At 45.4% G+C, this 16707-nt stretch overlaps 1 protein-coding gene across 1 annotated transcript in view; it reads right to left on the reverse strand.

Annotated features, from left to right (window-relative positions):
* The window catches only part of DOCK2 (dedicator of cytokinesis 2), a 2133690-nt gene that overhangs the window by 384058 nt on the left and 1732925 nt on the right, over nt 1-16707 (reverse strand). Inside the window, exon 34 of the mRNA XM_069199340.1 lies at nt 2020-2105. Within this exon, the coding sequence (XP_069055441.1) occupies nt 2020-2105 (86 nt within the window). The remainder of the gene's footprint in view (nt 1-2019; nt 2106-16707) is intronic.

Raw genomic sequence — 16707 nt, forward strand, 5'->3', positions numbered from 1 at the left:
AGGTTATTGGTGGAGCAACTCTGAGAGGTTGAGTGCGATAAAAGAAAACATTACACAATGCAAACCTAATAGCACAGCAAACAGCATACCAGAAACAAAATTATATAGAAAAGAAGCAAACCAGGCCCTTGGAAAAGTTACAATTGAAAAAAACCATACTGAAAAGTAAAAGCAACGTGGACATGGAACAATGATTGAAGATAACTGGAAATGAAGCACAGTCGTTACAGGACACTAGAGCCTAAACCCGCAGGCAAATGCAGTCTACTCAGCCCAGCTGTTACTGGAAAACAATTGATCTTGCACACTATTTATGCATGTTCATGCATGCAGATGTACATGACTGCACACATGACTCCATTAAGCCAAAAAATCTGCAGAAAGCACTCAACATTGTGTGTTTATGGATAACTGTACTGTGCATGCATGAGTCTCACTATTTAGTTTTACTTTACTGAAAGAGGCACAATAGCCGTGAGTAGAATCTTAGGTGATTCAGCATGCATGTGACCTTTGCATTTATTAGCTTTGCTCAATAAGAAGCTGGCATGAGGAGGGAATGGGATCAAGAAGTGTATCTCACACCCAATGTAGACTTCATTTTCATGCTCAGCACATCTTATTTGGCTATTTGAAATGCCATTCTTTTCAACCACACTGACTGATATCCAGTACTATCATGTTTTGTTATGTGTTAGCCTTGATAACGTTTCAGCAAATAGAATGTAAAACAGATTGTATTAGAGTATGAGCCAAATTGATGATTGATTGATGTAACCTTATCACATGAGAAAGCCTTATAACATTCTTGATGTTTGTATTTTAAACTGAGTTGTTTATGGTATGGTTAGTATAACTGCAACATATGTTTCAATGTCTGTTTGGAAAGGATGAGATGTGAGGTATTCAGCTGCAAGTGTAGGTGACTGAGTCACAGCTGTGCCAAGTTGAAGAAAATGTCTTCCTTAATTTGATAATCTTGAAAGAACAGAATTCTGTTGAGTATTGCGAGTCAGATTGTTTAAATTATTTTGTGTTTCTTTTAGCTTATGCTATACTGTTGCACTTGGCTCAACACTAACTATAATAGTTCAGAGTGTTAGCTAGGGTTGAAGTGTGACCCCCACAGGATACTTTTGTAGAAAATCAGGCTTATGATTTTATTGGGCTCCTGTCTCTTCTTGGTAAGCACTCATTGCACCGGGTGCCGAAAATGTAATTGGTTTTCTATACCACTGAAAAAAAATGCAAAGTTCTTATATGAGCTGTAAATTTGGCCCCACATTTCAAGAAACAGGGTTGTTACTGTTGCATCATTCAGAGGTTTTACTCTTTGCAGTAAAATGTCAGATACACCTAAAAACATTAGCACAATCCAGCCTTAAAAAAATAGGACAATTCTACTTGGGAAATTCATGGAGGTCCAAAAACCAAGTTAGACCATTCTAGAGATCTGCAATGCAAGTGTTAAATGAGCATCTATATTGATGCCGGGGTTACGTGTAGACACTGGGGTGCCCTGTATGTGAACATTTGTTTCAAACCAAGAAGATAATTTTGCTTCTACCTACAGGGTTCCTTATTTTGCTATAGTTAGTGTTAGAACAGTTTCAGTTGTCCACCTTTTCACTGCTACTAAGTAGGTGAAACAATTCTAGAGATGGTTGGCTGAGCTGGGTGAAATGTTTACTAGTATTTGTAGACAATCAGCCTATCTCATCGGAGTTTGCTTTTTACAGGTATATTTTTTGTAGAAAAGAAAGATGAAACACATTATCAAAGCAAAATTAATGCCTGCTATTGTACATAACATCTGCATTTTTGCATCAGAAATTTAAAAAAGTGGAATTTTGGGGCAAACTCCATCCAGGAGTGTTAAGAGAACTTATGAGTAATATCCAAAGTAGCTAGAGAACCACTGTCCAAATGCATATAACTCTTCACAGGTTTTAGCTTCCGAGTGGGATACGTCAGCTCTGACATACATAAGGATATGTACAATTAAGTTTCAATTCTTACATTGACTCAAACAGCTGCATGTACTGTTCATCACCACGCCCTCCTTCAACTTCATGGTCGAGTTTCAAAATAATTTCATTTTCAAACTGTAGAAATAAACATCAACAATTATATTGTATAACTACCACATTTGATAATAGTGCACAATATGCAGTTGAGGTAATCTGAGATATAAGACAAAAATGAAATCAGACAAATGACTGGATTAAGCAATGTATTGCCAGTACTGAATATGAAAAACTTAAAGTGAAGTGCTACACATATGTTCCAGAAACTAGAAAATGTATTAAACAATGAAGCAATCATATTTAGAAACAAAGAGTTAAGAGATGTTTTAAATTCTGAGAGTAGGAAAATGTGTACTTGGTACATAAGTTATATTGTTCAAGTTTAATTTAACATAGGAAAAAGGTATGTGAATTGTAGAAATGAATTAAATGAATGCCACGGCAACAATTGGTACCTAGACCATAAAGCAAATATATCCCTGATTGAGAGTGTATCTTTAACTTTATACAAGATATAGGCCCACATTATGACATTGGCGTTATAAACCCCCTACCGCTGCAGAGACGGCTGCCAGAAGACTGTCACCGTGGCTACCATCCATCCGCCAGATTATGACCACAGCCGGATTTTCACCACAAGAAGGGCAGAAATCCACCCATGGCCATACTGGCGGATAGTGGTAAGGCAGTGCTGCTACCACTAGCACTGCCTCGCCAGTTGATACCCGCCAGCCGTATCATGAAATATGATACGGCCTGCTGTGTTCTGCTGGTAGGCGCTGCTGGCGGTAGCAGCGCCCCGTCCCGTTCCCTGACGGAAGACCACCTGGATGAAGGTAAGTTGAGCTTCCAACATGGGAGGGGGTGGGAGGTGTTGTGTCTGTGTATATGGGGTTGTGTGCATGAATGTGTGAGTCTGTGTGTGAATGCATCTGTGTGTGTAGTGTTGTTTGCGTGGGTGTATGTATGTGTGTGAATGCATGTAAAAATGGAAATGTGAATGCGTGTCTGCATATCGGTATGAATGTATGTACAGACGTGTGTGAGCATGAGTGGATGTATGCGTGTATGAATGCGTGTATGCTAGTGTGAGCGAGTGGGTATATGCGTGGTACGTACCTGCGGGTGTGTGCGTTTATGAGAGGGTGTGGGATCGGAAGAGGGGAGCGTGGATAGAGGGGGTGGGGGCATCTGGGGTTGTTTTGGGGGATGGGTGAGCCTCTTACCAATGACAGGGAAGGAATTCCCTGTCACTGGTAGGGCCTACCACCATGATTTTCATGACATTGCTAGCACCACGAAAACCATGGTGGTAGGCTGGCTCAAAATGCTGATGGCTGTACTATAGCAGCCAACGGGCAGAGATTTATTGATATCTGATACCTTTAAAATCATAAGTGAAAAACCTTTGTAACTAAAATATTTGATATGAAATCCATTAGAACCCATTGCTACTGAGACAAGTATAGCATTGGAAAAAGTAATGTCCTTTCCTGTGACCAAAGTTTTAAAGAAAGTGGAGACAGAAATAGAAGTATTCATGATTATAAAGCAATTGAAAAATTGTGTTACTAGCTAGTAATGTGTGACTTAAAGTACATTAAGATATACAATACTCTTTAAATGGATCAATTGTTTCATCTGAAGGTAGACTAAAGGAATAGGTTATATTTTCATAAATTGCATTAACACTTGCAAGAGTTGGGAAGGCTACACCAAGACAACTTAAAGGTCTGGCCCATGAGTCATACTATTAATGATAACTATCAATGTTGCTTGCCTTTAAATAGGTACTTTTTCTCAATCATTACTAATTTGTCTGAGTTATTTCCTTTAAAAAGACTTCCCTGTGAGATTACACAATAATAATATAGTAGTTGTTGATTTTTTGATAGAACACAACCAGTCTCTAGTTAATCTGCCTATTAAGTAGCAAAAAGCAAAAAGAAGAAAACATTGATGTACTATTTGCTTCCATTTATGTAAACAGATAATGGCGAGAGAAAATGATAACTTGGTCATTGAACGCCAAATATTTCCATCAGTATGAAGTGTTGTGGCTGAGATACATTGATGGAAAACGTGATCTGTGCAAAAGCATTCCTATAATGTCTAAACCATCTAATTTGTAACAGCTTGGAGTTGGACTTGACCTATAATACCTTTGCTTATTTGGAGATGGAGAATTATTTCAAGGACAAAGTTGGTCCTATAATAAAAACACACACAAGTAACAGTCCTTATTGCCAAATTCATATGGAGATATACTTAAGGCTAAGTACATGGATTCTCATTTGGTGAAGAACTAGAAGAAGTACAGATTAGAGCCGCAACAATCAGATGACAGATAATGCAAAACCTTGAAAATGCTTTTCAAGAAATACAGCAAAATTTAGTATATTACTGAAGACAATCTATTATTATTGATGCTCACAGAAAATATATCTCTCATATGTAAATATTTAACATGAAATATTTTTTACAATTTATGTTGGAGTTAAATAAGCTTTATTTCTCATATACTTTACCATGCTGAGATCTCCATCCCGACTGCAGAGTCTTGTAATGGAAAATTAAAAATGTATTTAACTCTAAAATAATTATTAAAAATATTTTTATGTGAAGTATTCAATTTCATTTTATATATTTACTTTAAATGTGAAACAACTGCTACATCACTGCTATATTAATTTTGAATTAAAACTTGAATTCATGGAAAGATATTGAATTGAAAATATCGTTTCTGAAATTTAAGTTAAAACATAAATTTCCACCCAACCAAATAAGAAGCATTTTTTTTAATGTGCATTAATAATTATTGAGCATTATTTACAGAATTATAAATTTTAATAAAATGTATTGTTATATTATACTTTTAATTCAAAATAGGCTTTTAAAGTCACCTTTGTGAATTAGGCCTCTAGAATTCCAATAAATAGTTGACTAATTCTTAAAACAATTTTAGTCTATATAGGGCATATAATACTAATTTACCTTTATTTCTCTGGCTTGATGGCACTTGATGACATAACTGTCTGCAAGACCTATTGTTATCATTACTTTGCCATAAGCAGAGATTGTGCTTTCACTCCAACCCAGAGCAGTATTTCACTCTCTTCTCAAGCTATTGGCTGTTTAATGCGTCCTTTGCCTTCCATTGCACTGCACCAGGGACTACTTTAAACTACTTTTATGACAGGAAAGTTTTTACTGCTATCTTTGGTGATGTTTTTCATGGTGTCCTGACAAGCAAAGTTGGTATTTACATAAACATCTGGGTGGGACTTCTGCAATGTTTAATGGCAACCGTAATATTGTCAGTGAGCAGCGAGAAACAATATCCTGTTTTACCATGTCAAGGTTAAAAATGGAATTTCTAGTACACAGAATATTCTGATTCATTCGCTTCATTTTAAATTATCTCTTTGGAAAACTGAGTAATCACTTTTGCATTGTGGGTTCTGTCAAATGTTGTAAAATCTACTCAGAAAATGCATTTGCTATATCTTTTTAAATGATGAAAATGAAATAATTAAAACAAAATGGTGCATTTAGAATATCATGCACTTTTCCTTTCAAAAGATAATGGTCAGGAAAACAAGCAATCACATATACCATAGATTTGCGAGAAACTGTTTTCTATAAATGCACTGTTGCTCTCATTCAAATAGATTGATGCTCTCATTCTATGCACTGAATCAACAACAAAGTAAACCCCGCCTACCACTGTGGTGATGGCCACCAGCAAACCGCTGGCTGACTAATATCCGTTCGCCATGCTATGACACACACACCAATCTGACAGAATACAACCACATACACAAAACCGCCAGCCCAAAGGTCAGTGATAAAGTGGCAGTCCCAACACCCATACCGTTATGCCAACAAAACAACGTCCACCACATTATGGCCCACAAATCACCACGGCGGACATTCAACGGCGGTAAACCATTGGCGGTACATACTGCTGTGCTCAAAATGGACAACTACATACAAAACAACACTACATTGGCCAATACTAAAAAAAAAAACACTTGACACTCATACACACACCAAACCCACCCACCCACAGCACTATAAAACACACACCCACAGTACCCACAACCCCTTACAAACAACAATTACTGCCAGAAGATTGATATGAACATCACAGAGACAACTAGACACACACACCACAAACACCTGTACATGCCTCATGCACCTCACATCACACACGCCACCACATTACTCAACACACTCTCACCAACACACCACCCATGTCCCCACAAAGACACCCCTGTTTCACTGATGAGGAGTTAAGGGTCATAGTGGAGGAAATTGTAAGGGGAGAGCCACAGCTGTTTGGAGCACAGGTACAGCAGATATCCATTGCAAGGAGGATGGAGCTATGGGGGAGAATCGTGGACAGGGTGAACGCTGTGAGACAGCACCCAAGAACAAGGGACGACATCAGTAAGAGGTGGAACAACCTACGGGAGAAGGTACGTTCCATAGCAGCAAGGCACCAGCTCACCATATAGAGGACTGGCTGTGGACCCCTACCTCTGCCCGCACAGCTCACAGCATGAAAGGAGCAAGTCTTGGCATTACTGCATCCTGAGGGACTTGCTAGAGTAGCCGGAGGACTGGACACTGGTAACTCAACTTTTACTACTCATTACCCCCCATACCTGCAAGCCATCTCATACCCTCACCCTCACTCCCATCACTCTACTCCATTCTATCCCACACACTGCACCTACACATATGACTACCCACAATGCCAAGCCCTGCATGTCATACCAATGCATGGACAGGCCTCCCAGCCCTGCATGGACATCCATCACCAAAGCATGCAGGGCATAGGGGAACTAAGAATCACACAATATATTACCATACAAAAACAAAAGGTAGCAGGGCAACAGCAACAATAGAGGAGAAGCCACGGATGTACAATATGTCACAGACATGAAGCATAATACATCACTTACATCCCCACAGGTGCCCCAGCCAATCCCAGCTGAGAGGATGTGCCTCGACAAACCAGTGCCCCAACAGAAGATGCCCCCAGTGATGACAGTAGCTCTGGACTTCAGGATCTGGACCAACAACCTGCCCATCAGGGACCACTGGACAGCCAGTCACCCAAGCCCACTCACAGTCCAACACATAGCCTCCCCCATTAGTATCCAACACCACAGCACCCACCCAGCATACCCACACCTCTGTCCCCAGGACACATCAATCAGCAGTGTGCCCACCTGTACAGGGACCCCAGGCCACACCACATACCCAAGACAATCAGGGAACTGGGGTCAGTGGCAGTGGGCACACCGTTCAGGGGACAGAGGCACAGGGCAACAGGGACACTGGGAGGACCGCGGTGTACCAGGGGGAGAACATGACCAGGGAACATACTCTCCAGGAGGCACTCTCCGATATCCTGGGAGCCTACCAACATTCCCAGGACACGATGGGCCAGATCCTTGACAACGTGCAGGAAAACAGGCGGCTGCAGGAGGGACAGTATCAGGGGATCAAGGAGGACTTGAAGGCCATTAACACCACCCTGATCTCCATAGCAGGGGTGCTGGTAGACATGGCCAACATCATGAGGGAGGCAACAGCACAGCAGCGAGCTCCTACCACTAGTCAGTCCATTGACCACACCTCCACTGCAGCTAGTATGCAGGAGGCCCCACTACAGGACCCACAGGCCATCAGCACCCCTCCCCCTGCAGAAGGTGAGCCACCCCACAAATGTTCCCTGCAACCCAGACAGAAGCCAGAGACAATTGCCAAGAACACCACCAGGAAATGAGACTCCCCTGATTGTTCCCCTTATGTCCCACTCTGTCACCTTGTCCACTTTGAACTGCCTTTGCTCCCCTTCCTCTGGCCCCTTGGACACTGGACCTGTGCTACAAATAGACTGTAACAATACCCTGGACCTTCCTCCATCATCATCCCATTCCATTGCACCTTTTTCTCAATTTCATAGCACTACAATAAACACCCTTGAACACAACTTGACTACTAGTATTTGATGTTTTGAAAATGTGCATTTATGGAAAAAGTCACATCTTTTGCAAATGATCTGAACAATATGAGAGCATAGAAATCAGGACCTGTAGCTGTCTGTAGTCAGCACATCAGTACACCGTTGTTATATCACCAACATCTGTAAAATGACAAGCCATAGGTGACAGTAAGTTGAGATGCAAAGGAAGTAAATACCATCATGCTACAGACACACAGAATGCTACAATAGTCATAGGAATGGTCAGTTGCACTGTCTCACTTGTGTGTCATTGGAAGTATTGATGGATAACTGATGTTCTATTGTCCTCATCCTCAGCCTCTTCATCCTCACTTTCCTCCAGGTCTGATGCTGCTACAGGGGCATCTACAGTCTCTTCCTCCTGCAGAAAGGGTACGTGCCGCCTGAGGGCCAGGTTGTGCAACATTCAGCATGCCACTATCATCTGTCAGGGCAGACCTTTCCGGGTGAGTAGTACAGAGATCCACCTGTCAGATAGAGGCACCTGAACCTGGCCTTCAGGAAACCGAAGGTCCTCTCGATGATCCTTCTGGTTCGCCCATGTGCCTCATTATAACATTCCTCTGCCCCTGTCTTGACATTCCTCACAGGGGTCAGCAGCCATGATAGGTTTGGGTAGGCAGAATCACCTGCAAGTATTGAGGGATAACATTTAGCCTCACACAATGCTATAGGGGTGACACCTGAAAGCATGCACTAACATACAGTGGGTGGGGACCAAGGCTCACTTATTAGCCACACCCCGTGCCTCTGCAGTTGGGCCATCACATTTGGGATAATGCTATTCCTCAGAACAAAGGCATCATGCACCGACCCAGGATACTTAGCATTGACATGGGAGATGTACTGGTCCGGCAGGCACACCATTTGCACATTCAGTGAGTGAGTGAAAACTCTTCCGATTCCTGAACACCTGTTCGTTCTGGCAGGGGGAGACAAACGCAATATGTGTACAGTCAGTTGCCCCAATAATATTGGGGATGTGTCCCATTGCATAGAATACGGCCTTCACTGTGGCCAAATCTTCCACCTGGGGGAAAGAAATGAAGCTGCACATATATTTTACCAGGGCAGACAAGACTCTTGCCAGCACAATTGAGAACATTGACTTCATCATTCCTGCTGCCAAGCCCACTGTCACCTGGAAGAACCAGTTGCCAGGCAATAGAGTACTGATAGCACTTGAACGAGAGGGGAGATGCCCGGGGGATGACGGATAGCAGATATCAGGTCTGGCTCCAATTGGGCACACAGCTCAGTTGTTGTGGCCCTGTCCAGTCTATAGGTGAGGATAATGCGCCTGTCCTCCAGTGTAGCCAAGTCCACACAGGGTCTGTACACGGGGGTATGTCTCCACCTCCTAGTCATCTGCAGCGGTAGGTATCTAAGGGACACAATAGTGAATAGGCTGTCACAATTTGAACAATGGAACCACAACTTAAGTGTACATAGTGCATTTATGTTATGGAACAGAGGGAATGGCGAGGTATGTGCTAATCTAGTCTGTGACACAGTTAATGTAGATATGACCATTGTCCTCCCCCATGAAATGGCGGACTGCCTGCCCTGTATGTAGGGACAGGTGGAAGTGAGGTAATTCCGCCAACTTTGGGCGTCATGGTGGAAGGCGGTCTTGCACTGCCTTGCAATTCCTCATTGGATAATATTGGGCTCTATTGAGTACAGTGGCCAACAGGGATCTGCGCCGGCGGTGGCAGTGTACACCGCCGCGGACGTGACTGTCATTTTCTATCTTATTCCTCACTTGTTTCCTGACCTTCAACAGAGAACACCTACACTGCGTGTGCTGCTGTGACCTGTGTCTGGAACCTACTATGTCCAGGTTTCACATTGGAGGAGTTGGAGTGACTGGTGGATGGGGTCCTACGGACTGCTGTATGGGCCTCCAGACCAACAGGTGAGTACACTTTGGGCACGGTGCATGTGGGAAGGATGCATGGAGATGTGCGTGCAAGCATTGTGTTATCGTGGGTGGGGGAAATGTCTTGTGGTGGTGTATCTGGTGTGCGCCGGACGATGTGTGTGCCAATGGTGATGGAAATGGGATTGGTGGGCCATATGTGTGACAGGCTGGATTGTTTGGTTAATGGTGTTATCCTGTCTGTATTACCTCTGCAGGTCAGCGCCCATCAAAAGAAGAGATTATGGGGTGCCATCGCAAAGGAAGTGCGGACCCTGGGTGTCTATGGCAGGCGGAGCACCCACTGTCGGAAACGGTGGGAGGACCTGAGACGCCGGGCAAGGAAGACCACGGAAGACCACGGAGGCCCAGCTCAGGATGGCCTCTCACTGAGAAAGGGGTGCCTGTCGAAACCTGACCCCCCTGATGGCCTGCATACTGTTGGAGCTGGATGGGCACTTGAGTGAATCATAGCAGCCACAAGGGGGTGAGTACAGTGGGCATTATTAAAAAATTTGGCAGGTGGGGTAGGTTCCGGGTGGTTGATGTGAGTTAGTGGGTGCCCTAAGGTCAGGCCAGACATTGCAGAGAGAGAGTCAACTTTAGGGTAATGGGTGTATTGCAAATGCAGGTAACCTAGCTTGTTAGCATCCCATTTCAGTCAAGGCCTTGTGGGTACCAGAAGGGGTGCAGTTGCTGGTGTGTGGCCCTCATCTTGCTGTGGCATCTAGTCAAATCACTGGCAGTGCAAAGCATATTGCTCTAGCCTGATCTCTGTATGTGACGGTGCTGTGTATGCCAAATGTGACCCAGTGTTTCCTTCTTCTCTCTCCCCCCCTTTATTCTTCTGTCATCCTGTCCATGTGTGCATTAGGATAATCTGGTGGAGGAGCAGAGGCACCAGTGACAGAGGGACCTGCATCCCACAGGACCCTGGAGACAGAGTCAACCGGCGCCGAGGAAACCAGTGACACGGAGGGCGAGGGGAGCATCACGGTGGAGCCAGGAGGTGACAACACAGACTCAGATACCTCCTCCAATGGAAACTTCCTGGTGGTGGCAGACACCTCTGTGACCACCCCAGCTTCAGGTACAGCCGCCACCCCCTGTACCAGCACCGTCATCCTTGTAGCCCCTCATCAAGTTGCCCGTGCCTGCTCACCCAGGAGGGTGGGCATCTTCTTCGCCCCAGGCACCTCAGGCCCTTCCCCAATGAGCCTTGCTGCCCTGAGTAAGGAGGCTATTGACCTCCTGAGATCCATCTCTGTAGGGCAGTCAACCATTGTGAATGCCATCCAGGGGCTGGTATCCCAGATGCAGCAATGCAATGCATTCCTGGAGGGCATTCACAGTGGATTGGCAGCCCAACAGAGATTGATACAGGCTCTGGCCTCCTCTCTGATGGCAGCCATTGTCGCAGTTTATACCGTCCCCCCTCCAACTACCACTTCCCAGTCCCAGTGTCCTCAACCCCAACCCATCCTATGCACACATACAGACGAGCATGCACACAAGACTTTGTTACACCGCAGCGCTCGCTGCGGCCGCGGGCTCAGGTTGCCGCGGCGCGGCACGTTAATTTTGCCGCGGCCGACGCCCGGGCCGCGGTAGACGCCGAGGCAGACACCCAGGTCGCGGGGGTCGCCGCGGCTCCGGCGAGGGCCATAAAGGCTCCAGGGAGCCGGTCTGGGGGTCACGGCGCTCGCCGCTCCCCCTTCTTCAAGTTCTGCCTTAAAGGCAGACGCGGCAGAGCCTGAAACCCCGAGGGGGTTTCAGGCATGGCCGCACACAGCGCATTATGCGCTTAACATTTATTTCTCTTGCATGTATTCACCTGCCCACCACCACTTACCGATGTTCCTAGGACAAACCGAACCCTTACACTGGGGGTTCTTTATACTTGCCTTTTTTCTCTTCCCAGCATGCTTACCACTTCCTCTCTACCCAGCATGCATTGTCTAACACACATACCTAATTCATTACTGTTTTCTTTCCCCCAATCCAAGATGGCGGTGTTCTACTTCCTGTTTCCTGTTTCCTGTCCAGGGGTATTTAAGGGGATTCCAACTGCCTGTTCATTGCGTTGCAACACTCCTTGGTGATAGTCACGCTCCTATTTGATATCCTTCTGCGAATCCTGTCTGTTCCTGATTTGCTTTGTTTTCCTGCCTTCCTGAACTGCGGTCCTAATACCCTGGTGTCCTCCTTTCGTTTCAGGGAGTTCCTGTGGAGGTTTTTTACCCTACTGGGGTTTTTCCTCTGGGACTCCTTCTGGAGGGCACGGACTGTAGTGGTTCGCTCATACCAAACAGCACCGTGGCTACCGGAAGGGGTCGCCCCTACCTCGGCCAGAGCAGAACCCGTCGGAACAAGGACCGTTCCCTACGCCTCTCCGCTGCGAGGGTAAGACCGTTGAGAACCGCGACAGATTGCAACGCCCACAATTCCTGTTGCAGTCCGGAACTATGGATAACCCAGTGGTAAACACGGAACCTACTAACCAGGACCTGCTGGCGACGATACAACAACAGGCTCAAGAACTCCAGCAATTACGTACTGAGAATACTGTTTATCGACAAACCTTTGCCTCCAGGACCACAGATGTCCCTGCAGTAGCCGCCTCTACACCTCGATTTTCCGGGGATCCCACCACATTAAAAGAATTCCTGGATGCCTTAACGGTGTACTTTGCGTTTCGCCCCTCGCAATTTGTACAAGATAAGACCAAGGTGGGGTATTTGATTAGTGCCTTATCAGGACCAGCCTTGGCCTGGGCCACACCTCTAGTAACCAGAAACGATCCCTGTCTATCTAATTATTCCACCTTTATCACTACTTTTAAACAGATGTTTGAACGCCCTGGACTCGAGGCGTCAGCAGAAGAGGCTCTTTGCGAAGTCCAACAAGGGAGTCAGGATGTATTACAATACATCACCCGTTTCAGACAATTAGCTGCAGAAACAACCTGGGTGGAACGTACCTTGGTGACACTCTTCCGTAGAGGTCTAAGAGAGGACATCAAAGATGAACTAGTACATTCTGCCAGGATAGAAAACCTCAAAGGGTTGATGGACCAAGCACTAACTATAGAGTATCGGTTAAATGAACGACGAATGGAGAAAAAGAAGAGTCGTTTGCCTTTTCACTCAGTACCATCTCGTCCCTTCGCCCATCGTTCCGAGGAAGCCCGCCCTGAATCCAAAGGGAATACCGAGGAAGAGCCCATGCAGATTGACACAGCTCGCGGACCTCTATCCGCCAGCGAAAGGGAACATAGACGAAGGAAGGGGCTTTGCCTATATTGTGGTGCAGCTGGTCACCTAATTTGCGCCTGCCCCATTCGTCCAACCAAGCCCTTGGGAAACGCCAACTCCCGTCCCCAGTAAGAAGGGTGAGGACGGGATATCGTGATATACCTTCTATTTGCTCTTCCAGGGAGGAAGGAACTGCTCTTTTTCTCTTACCAGTTATCCTCCATTTAACTGATGGCCGCGAAGCAAGAACTTTGGCTTTATTGGATTGCGGAGCCAGTGGCCTATATTTAGATGAAACCTGGGCCAAAGAACAACAAATAACAAAAATACCCAAAGAAATACCAGAACAGGTACATACTGTTGATGGGTCACTCTTGGCCTCTGGACCGGTACAATACACCACCCCTACTTTCTGTTTACAGTTCGGTAAACATCAGGAAATTCTCTCGTTTGACTTAATCTCATCACCACACCATGTCATGATCCTGGGAATTCCATGGCTTACACGGCACAATCCTTACATCAACTGGGAAACAAAAACCATTTCGTTATCCTCCCATTTTTGTCAACACCATTGCTATCCGGCCGGGGATTATTGGTCCCCAAAAAGTCTCTCAACAGCACCTGCCCAGGTGGGAGGATCCATTAATGTTCTACAGGGAGTTCCCAGACAGTATCAGGACTATATCGATGTATTCCAGAAGCCAGAAAGACCTGAATTGCCACCCCACAGAGAATACGACTGTGCCATTTCTTTAGAGCCAGACACTGTAGTTCCTTTTGGGCGGATGTACTCCCTCACCGAACCAGAGAAACAAATTCTGAAGGAGTACCTAGATGAGAATCTACAAAGTGGGTTAATAACTCCCTCCTCTTCACCCGCCGGGGCTCCTCTTTTCTTTGTACCAAAGAAAACCAAAGACCTGCGTCCCTGTATCGACTTCAGAGGGTTAAACAGGATCACTATCAAAGACCGGTATCCGCTACCCCTCATCAAAGACATCTTAGAAGCAGTCAGAGGAGCCAAGAGGTTCACTAAGCTGGATCTCCGAGGAGCCTATCATCTGCTAAGAGTCAGAGAAGGTGATGAGTGGAAGACCGCCTTTAGAACACCTTTTGGTCACTACGAATATAGAGTAATGCCCTTCGGACTCACTAATGCCCCGTCCATCTTTCAAAGATTCATGGATTCTATCTTTTCTGATCTTTTGCAACAAACAGTGGTAGTGTATCTTGACGATATCCTAATTTATTCGGTTCATCCAGAGGAACATTCCAAACACGTCCGCCAAGTCTTAGAAAGACTCCGACAACATCATTTGTTCTGTAAGCCTGAAAAATGCGAATTTGATCAGATAGAAGTGAAATATTTGGGATACTGTATAGACCAAACCGGAATTGCCATGGACTCAGACAAAGTACAGGCTATATTGAACTGGCCATCTCCTTCTTCCATCAAGGAGACTCAATGTTTTCTGGGACTAGCCAACTTCTACCGGCAGTTCATAGCAGACTTTGCCCAGAGAACCAGCTTCATTACTCAAACCCTCAAAAAGGAACACCTAAAGAAAGGTTTTTGTTGGACACCAGGCGCTGAGTCAGCTTTTCAGGACTTAAAGAAAGCCTTTAGTCAAGCCCCTATTCTTCGACACCCAGACACTAGCAAACAATTCATTGTTGTCACAGACGCCTCAGAAAGAGCCATTGGGGCTGCCTTGTTACAAAGACAAGACGATGATGACCTAGAACACCCTGTATTCTATCTATCCCACATTCTATCTGATTCTGAGCGAAACTATTCCGTGCTAGAACGCGAATTACTCGCCTTAAAGGTCGCGTGCACTGAATGGAGACACTTTTTGATGGGATCAAAGGAGCCCTTCGAAGCCCGGACCGATCATAGAAATCTACAGTGTTTAAGAAATTTCCAGTGCCAAAATAGCCGGCAAGCTCGATGGGCCTTCTTCTTCAGCCAGTATGATTTCTATATCACCTACATCCCTGGTTCTCAGAACATCCTGGCGGATGCCCTGTCCCGACGTTATCCTGGGTGCGGTGATTCCGCGGTTCAAAACTTATTCGACAACAATAAAATCATAGGGGTAGCACAGACCTTTTTAGATCAAGTTAAGTCTGAATATGCCCGTCTACACGAAACAGAACTAAAGAGGTTACGTCCACAGCTGCACATAGATCATGACTACTATTATCATGATAAGGCCCTGTTTTTACCCACTAAAACAGTGCAAATCGAAGCCTTACACATGTGCCATGATTCTCCTATTGCGGGTCATCGAGGAGTGAAAGCGACTCAAGATCTTTTGCTTCGCTCTTTCTGGTGGCCAACTCTCAAGGCTGACACTGAGGCATATGTGTTATCCTGTCCTACATGTGCTCAAGCCAAGACACCCCGAACCAGACCTGTGGGCTTACTCCGCCCATTACCTGTTCCCCCAGGCCCATGGCTTACCATATCCACCGATTTTATGTGCGCCTTACCTTCCTCAATGGGAAACCACGTCATAATGGTAACTGTGGACTCCTTCACCAAGATGGCCCACTTCACGGCCTTGAGAAAGTTACCCACGGCAAAGGAGTTAAGTCAGGTCTTTACTCAAGAAATTTTCAGGCTACATGGGCTACCCCAAGTTATTATATCAGACAGAGGTCCCCAATATATCTCCCGTTTCTGGAACCAATTCTGCAAGATCTTGGGGATCCAGGTGGCCTTGTCATCCGGGTTCCACCCTCAAACCAATGGACAAACAGAACGACTCAATCAGGGTCTCGAGCAGTACTTACGTAGCTTCTGTAACGCTACACAAAGTAATTGGGCTCCCTACTTACCGCTTGCCGAATTCTCCTATAATAACTCTCTACACAGTGCCTCTAAAGTCTCTCCTTTCTATGGCTCCTATGGTTTCCATCCCAGGGCCTTCCCAACTCCCCTGAGAGACAACTCCAACCTTCCCGCCATCTCCTCTTTCGTTCGACAGCTACGGGGTATACAGCGAATTATCCATTCTAACCTTGTGTCCACCAAGTCCCGCATGAAGACAATAGCAGATAGGAGACGCTGTGCGGCTCCTCTATATCAAGTCCATGATAAGGTCTGGCTCTCCTCTAGATTCCTACCTCTCCGACTCACCCAAAACAAATTCAAGCCCCGCTTTTATGGTCCCTTTCTCATTCTCAAGAAGATCAACCCAGTGTCCATGCGTCTTCGCCTACCTCGGACATGGAAGATCCACCCAGTATTCCATGTCTCGCAACTGAAACCTTACCGTCCTGATCTCTTTCATAGGTAGTTGCCCTGTCCCCCTCCTTTGTTGGTTGACAATGTGCCTGAATACGAAGTGCAGGAGGTCTGTGACTCTCGATTTTTCCATGGGCGCCTCCAATACCTTATTCATTGGAAGGGGTACCCTTTGAGTGAGTGTTCCTGGGAGGATGCCTCTTCAGTCC

Source organism: Pleurodeles waltl, chromosome 7 (genome assembly GCF_031143425.1).
Source record: "Pleurodeles waltl isolate 20211129_DDA chromosome 7, aPleWal1.hap1.20221129, whole genome shotgun sequence".
Lineage (NCBI taxonomy): Eukaryota > Metazoa > Chordata > Amphibia > Caudata > Salamandridae > Pleurodeles > Pleurodeles waltl.